Below are 16895 nucleotides of genomic sequence, written 5' to 3'. Positions count from 1 at the left end.
GGCAAATAGCTTTTGGGCATGGGAATGGTGCCAGCAAGGCTGGGATCTCTGGAGGGGCTCTTAGCATTTCCTGGGCTACTTGATGTTGTTTGCTTTCAGCAGTGGGAGAGCCAAATAAACAAAGAACTCCAACAACCCAACACCACACCAGAAACTGCCTAGCCACTGCAACTCCCTGAACTGATACTTGGCACAAACAGTGGATTGTGCGCTGCGTCCTGAGGGACAGGAGAAACAGAACGGCATCTCTGTTCACAGGCTAGGAAGAGAATTCCAAAACAAGTTGCTCTCGACCGCAGCCTGCTTAAAACGTAACTCTTATTGCCTGTTTTTGAGGCATTTCAAGCTAGCCACAAAGGACGTACGGCTGCATAGTTGATGTATAGAGTCAGTATGGATTTGGTTTTGCAGCCTGTGGTCCTCAGAGGGTACATTTCCCTCTGTAATTATGAAAAGATCCTTCTCCCATGTCACATGTTTCCATTCTTATGGATTTTAATGAGTCTACACTTCACTCAAATAACCCATCATTGTGATGATAATGCTTTACACTCCCGGCGAGCTTTTCTTCCGAGGAGTTTGCAGCCCTTTACAAACCATTAGCCCTCACACCACTCCTAAGAGGTACGTGATCACTGCTGTACAGATGGTAAAGTTGAGGCACAGAGAGGTTAAGAGATTTGCCCAGCTCACGCAGGCAGGAAGTGGTGGAACCAGGAATAGACCCATAGGCAACAGGTGGTTAGGGCTAGAGTGGACTCAACCCTCCCAAATCTATTTTTGAGCCACCCTGCTGCCCATGTGCATGTCCAGATCAGCAGGGGAAGCCCCATGTCTAGTGGGTCCAGGGGCAGGATGGGGTGTCATGGGGTGAGAGTCCTGCCCGTTCGCTGGATTCCTGGAAGGTGGAGCTAGATTCCTCAGTCCCCAGAGGTGCTGGCTCCTGACTGGTGCCTCCAGGGAAGGTTTGATGAGACAGGGTGAGAGTCCCAGGCATGGGGAAGGGACCCTGAGGTGACTGGAGGGGAGAGTCCCAGACCAAAGGAGGGGGATCCTGAGGGGATGGGGAGAGGTCCTGAGGGGATGAGGGGGGGAAGGGGCATTCCAGGAGATGGGGGGAGGTCCTGAAGGGATGGGGGGAAAGGGGTATTCCAGGCAGTGGTGCTGGATCAATTTTTATAGTGGGGGTGCTGAAGGCAGAAACGATGTATTTGGTTGTTATTGCTACTTCTAGCCCGAGGGTGCAGCAGCACCCCCAGCACTCCTAGTTTCAACAGCTATGGTCCCAGGGGAAGGGGGAGATCCTGAGGGAAATGGGGGGAAAGAAGTGTCCCAGGAGGAAAGGGGAGATCCTATGGGGATGTGGGAAAAGGAGAATTCTGGAGGAGGGGGGAGATCCTGGTGCTGGTGTGGGAGAAGGAGAGTCCCAGGGGAGGAGGAGAGACCCTGAGGTGATGAGGGGGAGGGGAGAAGGGGAGTCCCAGGAAGGGGGAAGATCTGTGGGGAGGAGAAGGGGAGTCCAAGGATAGGGGGCGGACCCTGAGGTGATGGAGGGTAGAAGGGGAATCCCGGGGATGGTAGAAATCTTGAGGCCCTGTGTCTGTCAGGCAGTGCCAGGGCCAGAAAAGGGGCAGAGTGGGGCACTGCGGATGGAGGATTTTGCCTGAGTGTGGATACATGCCTCAGATGACACTGTGGTGGGCTCCTCTGAATTGCCAAGCAGCGAGGGCCAATGGGCCGGAGCAGGGAGCTGCGTGGAGAGTGCAGGGTGGGCTCTGCTGCCTGCAAAGAATATTTTCACCAGTCGCCTATGAATAGACCTCGGGCTCCTGACTCCCAGTCCCCAGTGGTGGAATCCCTTTGACAGGCATCCCTGTTTGGCTTCTGCCATAACTACTGATGATTCCACTTTATAAAGAAGCCAAACTAAGGGGTGTCTAATCCCTCCTGCCTCTCATGCTGCTACATTCCTATTTTGAACCCGCTAGCTCGATCAGAGCTAGCACAAGCATGTCTACTTGAGTTGGAAATGAGAGCTTCCAGCTCCCCTTCACCCTCCAGCCTATTACACACTGAACATCTTGACAGAAGCATCTAAGCATTTTCCACACAAAGAAACCTTATAAAACTTGGGGCACTAGGCAGTTTCTAGATGAACGGTACCTGGAAACTGGCTCTTTGGAAAGCTGAGAGGCCAGATGAGCAGGGAGCACTAGCTGGAAGATGGAGAATGAATTTCAGTGGCTAAGAGACAAGGCAGAATCAGTGCAGAATCTCTTGAGGAGATTCTGCCTTTCTCCCCCAGCATATGCTTCCCAAATGAGCCACAACAGCTGATGGAGGTTGTGAGAGACAGGCTGGGTAGCAGTAGAGAGGTGGGTGCGTGAGGGATTTGGGGGAGCAGGGTGTGGGGATAGGTCAGGTAGCAGCAGGGAGCTGAGAAGACTGGAGATGGCATCCTGGGGAGAAAGAGGAAACTCGCAGTGAGGATGGGAATGGGGTCACACTGGAGTCTGGATCTCCTGTTGGGTGGTGGTGGTGATGGTGGGGATGAGAGACAGATATCACATACCCAGAGAGATGGAAGCTGAAAGGAAGAATCTTGTTACTGTCAGATTCATTTCTGAAGGGCCCCATACCTCACCTGGCAGCTCTTACCTAATACAAAGCTACATCTTCCTCTTTTCTCCAGCAGAGGGGCAGGAACCCATATTTTGCATGCAGTTACAAGGGAAAGAACTTACCTGATGACAAAAGACTGCCACTGCTGCCGCTGATAATTTTGCCTTTGCTTCCCATGTTGGCTAGTTTTGAAGTCTTCAGCGTTCCAGTTTCAGTCAGGTCAATAGCGATTTCACTTAGGCTTCTCGCAGCATGAATCTTGGACTGGGAATAGACACAGAGCTGTGTTTTACAGTCTGGCATTTCTTTAAGTGTCACAGAAGCAAAGAATCCTTTCACCGCAGCAGGAAACAGGCCCTCAAAAGCCAACTCAGATTATTTTCCAAGAATGGAAGGAAACTGGCACTCGAATGCCCACGTTGTCTACTGCCCTTGTTGTGTTTAGAATCTGGGGGCAACTCTGCCATTGCTTCTTTGTTCGTTAATATCTCTGCATTGCCAGGGTCTCCCTTCCCCCCTTCCTGGCCCTTAAATCAAAGAACCACATCCAGAGAATCTGAATGTTAAGAGCTACAGTAAGAAAACCACCAAAAATGCCAACATAATTAGCATCCTTCTTGCTGGGTAGCCTCAGAGCAGAAGCCATCCAGTGCCCACTAAAGTCAACAGGACTCTTTCCATTGGCGGCAGTCAGCTTTGTATCTGGGCCTGAATGAGCACAAAGATTTACTTATGCCCCCACATGGTCCCTACATAATAAGGGTTGGGAACATGGGTAGGAAAACGTGGCGCCCATGATGTTAAGAACAGAGGACTTCACCCTGCGGGGCTGTATAAAGCTCTACAACAGAAAGCAATGCAAGGCCTCAGTCCTGTACAATGGCTGTGCAGACTACAGGCTAGTCTTCACTGCAATGGTTAGCTGGAGTTACTCCTCTAGCCCACTTCCGCGGAGAGCGGCCACACTGTGAAACAACACGTTAGCCACATGGAGGGCTTTGACTAGCAGCGCAGCAGGACTGGATCAGCGGAGTCACTGGATTAGCAGCCGATGAGTTTTGCTAACCTGAGTTGCAGCCGGTAGCTGCATCCCCACTGCATTACTAGCTCTGGGGTCAGCAGCACTAGAGCTTTCAACCCGCCCACACCCCGGAGGGGCCAGCTAGCTGGAGCTGAAAGCACCACTTAGCTCAAGCTGGAGATATCTGTATGTGGATAGGAGGTGGGTTAGGGCCAACACTCCGAGTGTATCATGAGTGATGCTGCAGTGAAGACAAGCCCTAGATACTAGCAGTGTTTTGTATGTACGTGACAATTTTAGTCAATTCTTGTGTCTAGAATACCCACCTCATCTACCTTACAATAGGAACTGCCAGATTGCCAATGGTCAGTCTAGCTACGTATCCTGTCTCTGATAGGGCCCAGCTCCAGATGCTTTAGAGCAGTGGTTCTCAAACTTTAGTAATCCAAGGACCCCCATTTTTATTTACAATTTTTCATGGACCCCCCCGAAGCCGGCTTCTAATTTTTCCCAGGGGTGCTCAACCCCCGCTCAGCCCCAGGCCTCGCTCCCACTCCACCCTTTCCCCCAAGGCCCCATCCCCGCCCCACCTCTTTCCACCCCCCCCCACTGCCCCACTCTTTCCGTCCCCCTCCCTCCCGCACGCCGCAGAACAGCTGAGAGAGAGGGGTTGATCAGCAGGGCCGGTGGCCCCGGACATGACTTGCGGACTCCCTGGAGTACCCTTGCAGACCCCAGGGGTCCGTGGACCCGTTTGAGAACCGCTGCTTTAGAGAAATGTGCAAGAATCCCCATATTAGGCAGTTATGGAAGAATCAGCCCATGTGGAAAGTTTCTTCCCCCACTTCAATTAAGGACTGGCTTATGCGGGGCCGGATTAATCTTTTGTGGGCCCTGGGGCCCGGAGAGTGGCTCCGTCCCCACTTGGCGTCCCCCCCTCACCCGCTGAGGTCCCGCCCCCACTCGGCCTGTTCCCTCTGAGACCCTGTCCCTGCTTAGCTTCTTCCCCCCAAAGGTCCCACCTGCCACTCGCATGGGGAGGAGGGGACAGGGAGGAGTAAGCAGGAGGCTGGGGGACAAGGGAGTGGAGAGGAGTGAGTGGGGTCTTGGGGGAAAGAGGCCGAGCAGGGGTGGGGTCTCGTGGGCGGAGTGCAGGGTTCAGGACCATGGTCTGGGCGTTGGGGCCCCTTGTGACTGTGGGCCCACCACCACGGCGCCATTGTAAACCCAGTATTGGGCTTATGTCTTGAACCCTATTCTGTACGTTGGTTATTAAATCCACTAAATAAACTAAAAAGCCAGGCGAAGCAAACAGAAATTCCTACACCAAAAAGAACCCAATTGGATGTGATTTGAGCATGCTGGATATGGACCTGAGAGCTGACTACTATTCAGCCTCCGCTCTGGAAACGGTTTTTCTTCCAGACTACAGTAACTCCTCACTTAAAGTCATCCTGGTTAACATTGTTTCGTTGTTACGTTGCTGATCAATTAGGGAACATGCTCATTTAAAGTTGTGCAATGGTCCCTTATAAAATTGTTTGGCAGCCGCTTGCTTTGTCCACTGCTTGCAGGAAGAGCAGCCCGTTGCAGCTAGCTGGTGGGGGCTTGGAACCAGGGTGGACCGGCAGCCCCCCTATCAGCTCCCCGCTACCCGAAGTTCCCTGTGCAGCAGCTGCCTAGCAGGCTACCAATTGCTGGTAGTTCACCTGTCCCTCTCCCCACTGCCAAGTGCTGCTCCTGCCCTTGCTGTGAGGGGAGGGGTGGGGACCAATATCAGGGTGTCCCCCTCCCCCCTACTCCTGCCCCCCACTTATCCCTTCTCCATATAGAGCAGGGGGGAGACACAACAGGGCTCAGGACAGAGAGAGCTGGCAGCAGCTGCTGTCTCAACTTCCCGATCTTTTTAAAGGCAATGTACTTTGAATGTGGTAGCAGCGTACTTAAAGGGGCAATGCGCATCTCTCTCTCTCCCACACACAGGGTGTGTGTCTCTGTCTGACATGCTGTCTCCCCTCCCTCCATTCGTGCTGCCTTGTAGAGTGTGAGGCTACATTAACAACAATGTGTTAACCCTTGAAGGCTCAGCCGAATGCTAGTTCATCATTTAGCCGTAAGGCATTCCCTGGGAAATATCCCACCCTCTGACTTCTCCACCTCAACCAAGCTTCACAATCATCATTGTACAGTATTAAATTGTTTGTTTAAAACTTATACTTTGTGTGTGTGTGTGTGGGGGGGTGTATGCGTTATATACAATATCGTTTTTTGTCTGGTGACAAAAAATTCCCTGAAACCTACCCCTCCCATTTACATTAATTCTTATGGGGAAACTGGATTCACTTAACACTGTTTCGCTTAAAGTCGCATTTTTCAGGAACATAACTACAACGTTAAGCGAGGAGTTACTGTAGTTTTGAACCTAATGTGCTTTAACAGCTAACCCCAGTTTTATAAAGGTCTCGGGGAAGGCTTCTTATCTGAACACTTCGTAAAATCCTGGTTTCAGACCTGGGTGTCCGGGCGCAGCTCATAAGAACCTGAACCTCCACTGCTGTGTGGAGCTTCAAGTAATGCAACCCCAAGGACATGCTGACCTTTGGTTAACCTGGAGTTTCTATTAACTCAGAGAACTGGTGTCACACTGTGCCGAACAATCCAGGATTTGCCACTGGCCTGAAAACCTTCATTTCATGTTTAATTTTTGGGCCCAGCTGTAGAACCTGTACTTTCATTGGTAGGCATGTACATTAGCAGACCCATTTGATGCAGTAGGACTACTTGGGTGAGTAATTCCTCCCCTAGGCTAGGAGGGGGTACTATAGTTTGGCCTTAATGTTTTCAAGTGGCAACTGTTCACAATGTTTGGAAGTCTGATTTGGACAGGCACCCAAAAGCTAGGCTGCTTATACCCACTGGAATGAAAACAGGGAATCCTAGAAATCTTGCAAGAAAACCTGTTCCTAGGAGATATCCAGCCTTACTTTGCACTCTGAAAAAGTTCAGATAGTTTAGATAGGTGAAGGAAGGAAGCATGGTTTAGCACTGGGAAAGGAGAGTTCTGTGCTCCATTCTTGGCTCTTACTAATTTGCCATGTGACCTTGGGCAAGTCACTTAACCTCTCTGCCTCAGTTTCCACATCTGTGGAATAATAAAGGGGATAAAATGGATCCCTACTTCATGGCGGGTTTTAGGCTTAATTCATGACTATATGTAAACATAGTGCTTTGAGATCCTCAGATGGAAGGTGCTAGAGAAGTATTACTAGTGTCACATCCTCTATCTATCTTAGGTATTTATGTGACATTCATTTCTGCAATATCTGAGCACCTCACAATTTTTAACATATTTAACCCCATAACACCCCTGTGAGATAGGGAACTGCTATTAACCTCATTTTACAGATGGGGGACCTGAGGCACAGAGAGATTACGGACTGACCGTTCAAAAGGAGTTAGGCTCTTTTTGAGCATTCAGCCCTAAGTGACTTGTCAAGGTCACACAAAACCTCTGGAATGGAATTGAACCTAAATCTCTCAATGCCCAGCCAAGCCTCCTAGCCATTCAGCCTTCCTCTCCAATAGTACCTCATCACCTCAGGTAAGAAACATGGGGGGAGGGGAAGCAGTCTTTCAGCATCTTGGCCTGGCTGTTTCTGGTCAAAACCAAGAAGTGCTGAGGCGCATGAAACTGAACAATATTTTTAACAACTTTTGAAGGTTCAATTTCAGTTCTAGCTGGTGGGTCAGATCGCTTCTTATTTTGTCTGAACTGGCTGTCCAGTTACTGACCACGAGCCTGGGCAGGACCTGCTTGATATTTGGCCGTCTACTAGTCTGATTTTCAGGAGCGACAAGTCTTTGATCTATTCACACATTAGTGACTTCGTATCCTCATACAGCATTTGCATTACAACTTCAGTGAGAAGCACTGAGGTCCAACCCCACTGATCTCCAGGGTGTAAATCAGAATAGAAACTGGGCCCATCTATCAGACTGTGCCCTGGCTAATGTACTTATAGAACAATGGTGAGCAGAGGCAGTAATACTGGATGGTACAGTCCATTACTGGCATGCAGATCCAGCTAATTGCTGGGAACATGCCCTCCTTTGTATGTGCGTGTGTAAAGTTAGTGCTGATAAAGACCGTGGCCAGAAGTTCCTGGAGCCTGAAGTCCGCTACTCATTCAGACAACAGCAAGGAGAAGTACAACTGAGAACAGGCAGTGCAAGCTCCCCCAGTGAAAGGCCTGATCCAAAGGCCACTGAAGTCAGAGGAAAGACTCCTGTTAACTTTAACAGGCTTCGGATAGGACTCAGGTCCACAGTCTCACTAACGTACCTAGAGGGAACACTTCTATAAAGGAGGAGGGGTTAGTTTCTACACTGCTTCTATCCTGGGCCTCTCGGCTGCCTTACAATGATGACAATTAACTTATGGTTTTTTTGTTCTTTGGAGGGAACAGGACTCAAATCAATTAACTCCCTTCACAGAGGCCACTGAACAGCTAGCTATGAGGCCTGGGCTGGATTTGTACAGGCAGCCCAGCAGTTCACGGCTAGACTATATCCCACTACCACTCCCTGGGGCCATTCAGTCCCCCAATTCTGAACATGTTTAATGAATCACTGCACAGACCTGGCAAGTCTCATTTCTTTGGAGGGAGACTTGCTCATTTGGGATTAATTTCAAAGCAGTTTTTAAGATCAGTGGTGCCCTTCCAACGAGGTCAGATAGTCTAGGGAACCTGCAGCGGCACGAGGGATGGATTGACACCATGGATCAATTTGGCCTTCTCACTTGTGCTGAAGGATTTTGTGCTGCGTGTGTTTCAACGGGACATTTAGAATCTCCCTCACCTTTTCTGACAATTTAACTCATTTAAGCTCCATGCAACTGGGAGCCCTATTGCATTCAAGAGCATCTGTGTTATCAGAAAGTCCTATAAAAACAAATCTCTTGAGGCCAATAGGGCAAACATTTGTCTGACTTAGTGTAGTCACCAGTGCATAGACATGGCTCTTTGCCTTGTCGAGTTTGTCTGCTCTGTGCAGAAAAAAGGGGAACGGACAAGAATTTTGCACCCTGAAGAGTTCATTCAGAGCCCTGGAAGTCTTGTAAATTTCCACATTCTGCTTGAATTCCAGATCAGAGCAGATAGAAATAGCAGCAGTAAGAGTTCAGGGTCTCCATGGACTGGCAAAATGCTCAATTGTGCATAGGACTGTGAACAAAAGATGTGGATCGGTTTTGCTGTAAGCGGCTCAAAACCAATGCATATTATTTATTTTGTTTTTTAAATCCAGCAGATGGGCTTTGCCAGCAGAGCTGTGCCAAACATCAGAGCAGAATCTGAAAAGATGCAGGACTTGCTTGGTTTCAGGTTTTGTTATGAACTCAGAATTCAAGCCCGGTTTGTCAGAATGTATTGTGTCATACAGTGCTGCATCTAATCTCGTCTCAACTGCTAGGACCAATCTGGGCCCAGTTTTGAGCAAGTTTCAGCAGGTTTATTGTCTTTTCTCAAAACCATGTGAAATGACAGGGTTTGATGCAAACCCAGGGAGTCCTGTACGTTCTGCTTTTAAATTGGGATTAATCTAAAGCTGCAACTTGTCTACACGGCAAAGTTGTCGATAAAACTTTTGTCTTTCACAGATACTTAAAAAAGCCCCGCAGCGAAAGGCAAAAGTTTTGCCGATGCAAGTCGCAGTGTGAACGTGGCTTTGTCCTGCTGACAATGCTAACGCTGCTCGCAGGGCGGGAAGTATTTTGTCGGCAAAAGTGCCGACAAAGCGTTTACACACGCTGACTTTTAAAGCTGAGTGGTGTAGACAGGCCCTCAGAGTGAAATTTTAAAGGGGTGCAAACCCATGTGAACAAAAAATATTTGCACAAACCCCTAAGAACTGAAGACATCAAGAATCTCACAGCTCCACTTTGGGGTGTCCATTGCTGGTTTCATAAAACAAACACACCCAGGAACAACACTTGGATTAGCAGGACTAATCAAGCAGATCCATGAAACTTAAATGGGCCCAGATGAGAAGTTTATACATCAATCTTGGCAACGTCCCTTAAAGACAGGGACAACAGGCTAAAATCCCAACCCTTTAAGAGAAAGGGACAAAAATATTTGTGTGTATTAACACCAAAGCAATAGCATGACAGCTGGGATTATTGTGACAAAGCATTTTGACAGGGTCACAAACATGACTGATTGACTGATGATGGCTGGTGGGCGGTGTTGCCCGTGGGCGTGAGAGAGAGAGAGATCAGATGCGCACTCACAATCTGAAACACAATCTGCTGGCAACAAAAGAAGTCCCTGACCCTCCCACCAAGAGGAGGGGAATCTGCTTTTGTTTGTTGGTTGCTTCTGATTTTTAAAAAGGGCTAGGCACTTTGAAAGTTCCCACAGGCGCTAATGTCCCAGGCTATATACAGGTTTCTCCTATTCACAGCTGCATAGGGAGGTGAGGAAAGTGCAGCTGCCCATGGTGTCTGCCTGGAAGGCAAAGCTCTCGTGCTGGAAGTGGGCGAAATAAAGCCAGAAGATGACAGGATTGAGCACATCTCCCTGGAAGTGGGGCGCAAAGGGTATGAATGTTTGGAACTTCCTGGGGAACGAGGGGAGAGCAGATGAAGGTTCAAGAATCTGGTGCCCCCAACTGGACATTTCCTACAGTGCCTCAAAGCTTAGTTACACCAGCATTGTTCATATTTAAAGGGACATCACCTGTTTAAAAATCATACCTCTGTCTGAAAGTGATCTCCCTGCTGCTCTTTCCAGGATGGGTACACCTAAAATTATAACTGAACGGGATTAGAGGGGGAAAATACACCCTTCTCTATTTTTGAGGTTGTTTCCTTGTACATTGGCCAGCACTTCGTAGGCTAAGTCTACACTATAAAGGTAAGTCGACCTGTGTTAGGTTGACTTACAGCCACCATATTAATTACTGCAGTGGCTGATGTCCTCAGCAGAGTGCTTCCACCAACTGAAGAGAGGCAGTGTGGGGGGGGCTAAGAGCAAGGGCTGTCAGCTCCAAGCAGCTCCCCACTGCGAGCCCAGCTGGTCTCACATCTGGCTTTCAGCCAGGAGCGGCGGGGCACAGCTGCCATGCTCCCAGTGGGGAGCAGGGACCCAAGAGGGCAGCAGGGCTCGCAGCAGGGAGCCCTTGTAGCAGCCCAAGCCGGGAGCCTGGTTGGCAGCTGGCTGGGAACAGAGACCAGGCGGCAGCTCAGGGCCTGGCTTTGGAGCCATGGAATTGACAACAGCTGACGCAAGGAACACAATGTCTACACAGACACTGCATCGCCCTAACTGCACAAACGTAAGCCCTACGCCTCTTGTGGAGATGGTTTCATTATGTCGGTCTAGCAGGGGAGCTACGTCGGCAGGAGCGTCAAGCATCAGAGGGGTAGCCATGTTAGTCTGTATCCACAAAAACAACAAGGAGTCCGGTGGCACCTTGAAGACTAACAGATTTATTTGGGCATAAGCTTTCGTGGGTAAAAAACGAAAACGTATGTCCAAATAAATCTGTTAGTCTTTACGGTGCCACCGGATTCCTTGTTGTTTTTATCGACAGGAAGAGCATTTCAGTATGTTCACCTCCACTGTTCTGTCAACAAAAACCGTGTAGTGTAGACAAGACCTAAACGTTTCACGTATATGGTCAGTTAGTCAGTTTGTCTTTCACACTGCAAAAGGGGGGAGAAAAACTATTCCCCTAGGAAAGCGTGATTGTAACACCACAGAACTGGCGGGAGGGGGTGGAGGGCGGGACTCAGAGGCAGATGTAGAATGTGAAAGTACTTTTAACTGATTTATCTGAAACGGATCGGACTTCACGGCGGTATCCCTTTGAGAACTGGCAAATACGCTGAAACAACACGGAGAGGAACTCAGTCACGTTTGACTCTCCTGGTTTGTTCCAACTAAGCCCCCAGACCCCACCTGACAGGCCTCTGGGGAAATCAAACTCCCTTGTTCTAGCACAAACCAACAATATTTTAAGCCATTCTGCCCTCATTTTGTTAGAAGCACAGAATGAGGCAGTCCAGGAGCCACGTTCTGGACTGGAACCCGCAGGTCGGAAATGTGGTGAGTGAGCGGGAGCCATCTACGGCACGCTCCCCTTCCAGTGAGCATCTTACCTTACTCTGCTTTCTGTCCAGGTAGAACTGGTGCTGGCTAATGGCCATAGCCCAAATGGACTTGATCAACGCAGGACAGGCGTACCATGTATGCACGGCAATGCCACTGTGCCCAAACGTTCTCCTGGTCACAGACGCCCTAGACAAGAGGACAGAATGAGCTGTGTTTATGCCAGAGCCTCCTCTGACTCTAAACGGAGAAGGAGAAAAATGATCAAACAGCAGGCTGGGGGCTGCAGAATAAAACCAAGGACCGTGCCGAAAAAGCTGCTCCCCTTATTATTCTAGGCTAAGGGAAAACCACAGAAGGGAAATGATGGCCACCTACAGTCATTGAGCCTTCATTTTACGTTACACATCGACTTGCAAGCGGCAAAAGCTGAAAAGCACTAATCGTGATTACAACAATATCTCAGGGGTAATATGGTCTCGTGGACAGAGTTTGGATTGGAGTCAGGACTCCTGGGTTCTCTTCCAAGCTCTGCTTTTGATGCACTGCACATCCTTAGGAAGTCACTAAGTCCAAAGCTTTTATAAGTATGCATCTCCATCTTCCCTGGACGTAAGATTTGGATCAAGTCACTAGTGTATGAAGTCCAGCACCCTCCCTGACAAAACACCCTACTTGTTCAGGTAAAGGGGTCCCTTTACCTGACACTGGCCGGGTGTAGTGGGGGAGGCCAGTATTTCCTCCTTTGGTATCCTGCTGTTAATTGATTTATCTCATTAGACTGACCTCACACTTTGTAAAGCAACCCCCATCCTTTCATGTATTTATACCTGCTCCTGTATTTTTCACTTCATGCATCTGATGCAGTGGGTTCTAGCCCACGAAAGCTTATGCCCAAATAAATTTGTTAGTTTCTAAGGTGCTGCAACGACTCCTCCTTGTTTTAGGATAACACAGAAACCTGATACTAATTGTCATGGACTTTTGCCTATGGTGTGCGGCCGGGCAATGCAGGGTGGTAGCGAGGTGGTGCAGTAGTGGGGGGTGTCAATGCACAGTGCAGGGGGTGGTGAGGTGGTATACCCGTGCTACACATGGGGTGATGAGGGGGTGCATCTGTGGTGTGCAGGGATGGGGAAGGTGTGCAGCTGTGCAATGGACAAGGGTGAGCAAGGGGATTTTTCTCTGATGCCCAGAGGTGATAAGATTCCCTGCTGAAGCACAGGGTCCCCCACACACACTCTGACCCCCACTCTTCCATCATCTCTTAGCTACAGCTTTAACTGGCTCTTCAGCAGCCTAACTTTCACTTCCAATTAAATGCTAGATCTGTCGGTGTTCGAGTGCGCCCGATTTCATTTCTTTTTGTGTAAGTGGGAGCTTGAGAAATTGGCACAGAAAAAAAAAAGTCAAATTGCAAAGGAAAATTGAAACTAAGCTAAGAACAATTACAGAAAAACCACCACCCCCAAATCCCAAACCCTGCGGATCCAGAACTGAAACTGCCAGCCCAGGCTTGGCTTTGGAGAGCACAGCAACCGTTGTGTCTGGGGCCATTTCAACTGCACGCTTTTATGACAGAACCAAATCAGAAGCATTAAACAACGTGGGATTAAAAGTTTTCCAACTAAATGTGCAGATGAAAAGGCACATGGTTGCTGTTAAGAACCCAGTGAAAGGTAATGGGGGGGGAGAGGGGTGGAAGACTCTGAGTGCTGAGAAACAGCATGAACCAGGAACCAGGTGAAAGGCTGTGACTCTTGGTATCATGTTTCGGTGTTATCCTATATTCCAGTGTTCTCAGCCTTTTCCATACTGCCCCCGCTTCCCCCCTCCCTCCTGCACCGAGCCAGGAGCTAGCTGGAAATGTCCTCCCACTTAGCAGTGTGGTCACAACTTCTCCCACCAGTTCACGATTCCCTGGGAGTTGAAACGTCCAGAGTTGAGAGCCCCTCCTCTATTGTTAGTAGCTTTATATTTAAGCACCTGGGCCCAGACACACTGGCGCACTCCGGGGGCTTTGTGCTGGTCTAGTAATGCAAAGCAGCCACAGAGTACTGTGACTTGAGCCCCTTATATATCCAGGGCCTAGGGCCCAGTTCAGCAAGGTACTTAAGCATGTGCCTAACTCTAAGCACCGAGTAGTTCTATTGAGGTCAGATTTAATTATTTGCTCTGACCTCTTGGAAATGTCTTCCTCAGATGATTCCCCTAATCTCTTTCTCCTCTTACTGTAGAGAATAGCAGCTTACATTTCTGTAGTGACTTTCATCCAAGGATCTCCAAGCACTCTACAATTATGAATGAATTAATCCTTTCAATGCTTCTCTTCTTCCCCAATAAGTATTATTAGCCCCAATCAACAGATGAGGAAACTGAGGCTATGTCTACACTACAGCCAGATCTTCGCACCGGGGTCGATTTAACGAGTCTGGTGAAGACATGCCAAGTTGACCACAGATCGCTCTCTGGTCGACTCTGGTTCTCCACCCTGAATGAGAAGAATAAGGTAAGTTGATGAAAGAGTGTCTCCCATTGACCCAGCGCAGTGTAGACACTGCAGTAAATCGACCTAAGCTACACTGACTTCAGCTACATTATTCACATAGCTGGAGTGGAGTAACTGAGGTTGATTTACTGTGGTAGTGTAGACATAGTCTCTGAGACCCAGTTAAATGACTTGCCCAAAGGAGGAAGTCATTTGCAGAGCAAGGACTAGAACTCTATGCCTTCTGACTTCCAGCCTCGTGCATTAGCCACTCACCCACACACACCCCTCCTTCCTCACTGTGCTGCTTGTGAGCGTGGGTAAGCTGACAGACTCTGGTTCGGATTGACTCAAAAGGAATGCTGAGAGTGCACAGTTCTGGCTATATCCCCACCCCCACAGGCTACGCAACTTAGCATGAAAAAGTCCACCTCACCCCACTCCCCCGACCAGGAGACTAGAATCTGAAATATGTTCCTTCGGGATCCAGGACTCCCAGTGGACAGTGCAATGTGGGCTACTGTTTTACACTAGAAGCGGCAGTTTGATACAAGGCATTAGAATGAAACATGCACAGTCTGTCTTTTATATTCAACATGTTTCTATTCTACACAGTGAAAAATTAACAGAGTAAAAATCATTTGCACAATATAGTGCCTAGTCCACACGGAATCCAGGACATGGCATTTCATAGAATCATAGAATCTCAGGGTTGGAAGGGACCTCAGGAGGTCATCTAGTCCAACCCCCTGCTCAAAGCAGGACCAAACCCATTTATGCAGTTCAATAAAGGTTACACGGAAAAGAATAGGGAGGTTTTCCATGCCACGGATCCAAACCACCTCAATTCAGATTGCAAGCAGTTTGGGATAGGAGCCGTTCAACTGTGCACAGATATAATGGGTGACCATATTTTCCTGCATGCTGTTGAGTTGCAAATTTAATATTGTCTTCACGTCTCATAACTACTTGCCTTCCTTTCTGGATTGTTCTTTTAGTAACTCTGATTAGTCCCAACTTAAATGACACATTCTGCCTTAGGGTCTAGAGTGTCTGTGGGTCTTTGATTTGTTTGTGGTATGGGCTTCCGCAGGACTCACTGCTGACCAAGGGTCTGACGGGTAAGGGAATGTAGGGCTCCTAAGCATGTGCCTAACTTTAAACACATTCATAGTTCTGTTGCCTTCAATGGGACTACCCATGCGCCTAAAGTTAGGCATGTGCTTAAGTACCTAGCTGAACTGGGGCCAGGAACAGGACCAACGGGACAGGACGGTCTGGTTTACACACAGTTTTTGTACTGCTTTAACAAATGTACAGAAATAAGCCATAGTGCTATAAGCCTCTTTATAAGGGTGGGTGGCTGTACAGATACGCTTTGGCACAAAAACTGCATGTAGAGTAGCCCTAAGAGAAATACACCAGAGCTGCCCACCCCTCTAGCTAAGAGCCGGTTGCCTCTGATCTGGAACCATTATTACCCCAGGTGACAGATACAGCACTTTCCTGCAAAATCTTTGGGAGATCTCACTGTATTGCTTATGTCAGTGGTCCCCAACCTTTTCTGGGTGGCGGGCGCCAGACGACGAGCCACCGAGGACCGTGGCCAGCAGACAAGCATCCGCCAAAATGCTGCCGAAAAGCGGCGTCATCAGCAGTATTTCGGCAGCGACGCCTCTTGGTGATGCTGCTTTTCGGCAGCATTTTGGCGGCGACGCCTCTTGATGATGCCACTTTTTGGTGGCATTTCGGTGGATGCTTGTCCGCCGGCCAGTACGCGGGTGCACATAGATGCCCCGGCGGGCACCATGGCGCCCGCAGGCACCGCGTTGGGTACCACTGGCTTATGTTGTAGCATTGTGAGCCAGGGATTGTACATCACTCCATGGGGGAGGGTGACCACAGCTCCTCCAGGAATTGAGAACAGTCTGGGGGGGGTGATTAAGCAATTTCACAGAGGTTGTGAACAACAGCCAAAGAAAGGAATTTTGGATCAACAACCTGAGTTGAAACTGACTCAAGGCCTGTGTTGTGATCCAGCAAATGGACAAGACCTTCTGTCCAAGGGGGGAACCCCAATCCTGGGAAGGGTCGGAAGGCTTTGGACTACTGAGTCCCCATAAGACTGCCGGGTGACCTCTGGTCAGCGTTTAGCAGGCGTGCATACAGGAACTTCTCTTGGTTTTTATGTTTTCTCTGTAATACTTTCATCTTAAGAATCAATGTGTTTGCTTAGGAAGGGCTGAGTGGTAACAATCATGCTGTTCACAGCATTCAAAGAGAAAGTGAAGCACAGACACTGGCCTGCTTAGGCAGTCTGGCTTGCTGGGAATACCACCGTGTAGGAACTGTGCAGCCTGGAAAAACCCCTGGTCAGGAGGGAGAGACATGGGTCTCTGCCCAAGAGAGTTAATGGCTGGGAGCCTGAAAGTGGGTGCCCTTGGTGGACCACAGATGTGGACTACAGATGCAGTTGCCCTTAACTGTAGCCCCCCCAAACCACATAGGTGGCACAACAGACAGTGATCTTTGTTGTAACATGAACTAGGATTGCAGGCTAACCAGTTGCAAAACATGTTACAGGGCAGCACCTAAAATAAATCTGAGCTGGAAAGACAGGACCCGATTCTTCTACCCTGGCTCTTGCTGA

General features: G+C 49.0%; 1 protein-coding gene across 1 annotated transcript in view; it reads right to left on the bottom strand.

Moving 5' to 3' along the window:
* FRMD4A (FERM domain containing 4A) overlaps positions 1-16895 on the bottom strand; it is a 273747-nt gene that overhangs the window by 35042 nt on the left and 221810 nt on the right. The window contains exons 13-14 of the mRNA XM_039519348.1: positions 11808-11946; positions 2745-2886 (exon numbers count right to left, since the gene is read on the bottom strand). Of these exons, the coding sequence (XP_039375282.1) occupies positions 2745-2886; positions 11808-11946 (281 nt within the window). The remainder of the gene's footprint in view (positions 1-2744; positions 2887-11807; positions 11947-16895) is intronic.

Source organism: Mauremys reevesii, linkage group 1 (assembly GCF_016161935.1).
Source record: "Mauremys reevesii isolate NIE-2019 linkage group 1, ASM1616193v1, whole genome shotgun sequence".
Taxonomy (NCBI): Eukaryota; Metazoa; Chordata; order Testudines; family Geoemydidae; genus Mauremys; species Mauremys reevesii.
This window is presented reverse-complemented; position numbering and strand designations above follow the sequence as displayed.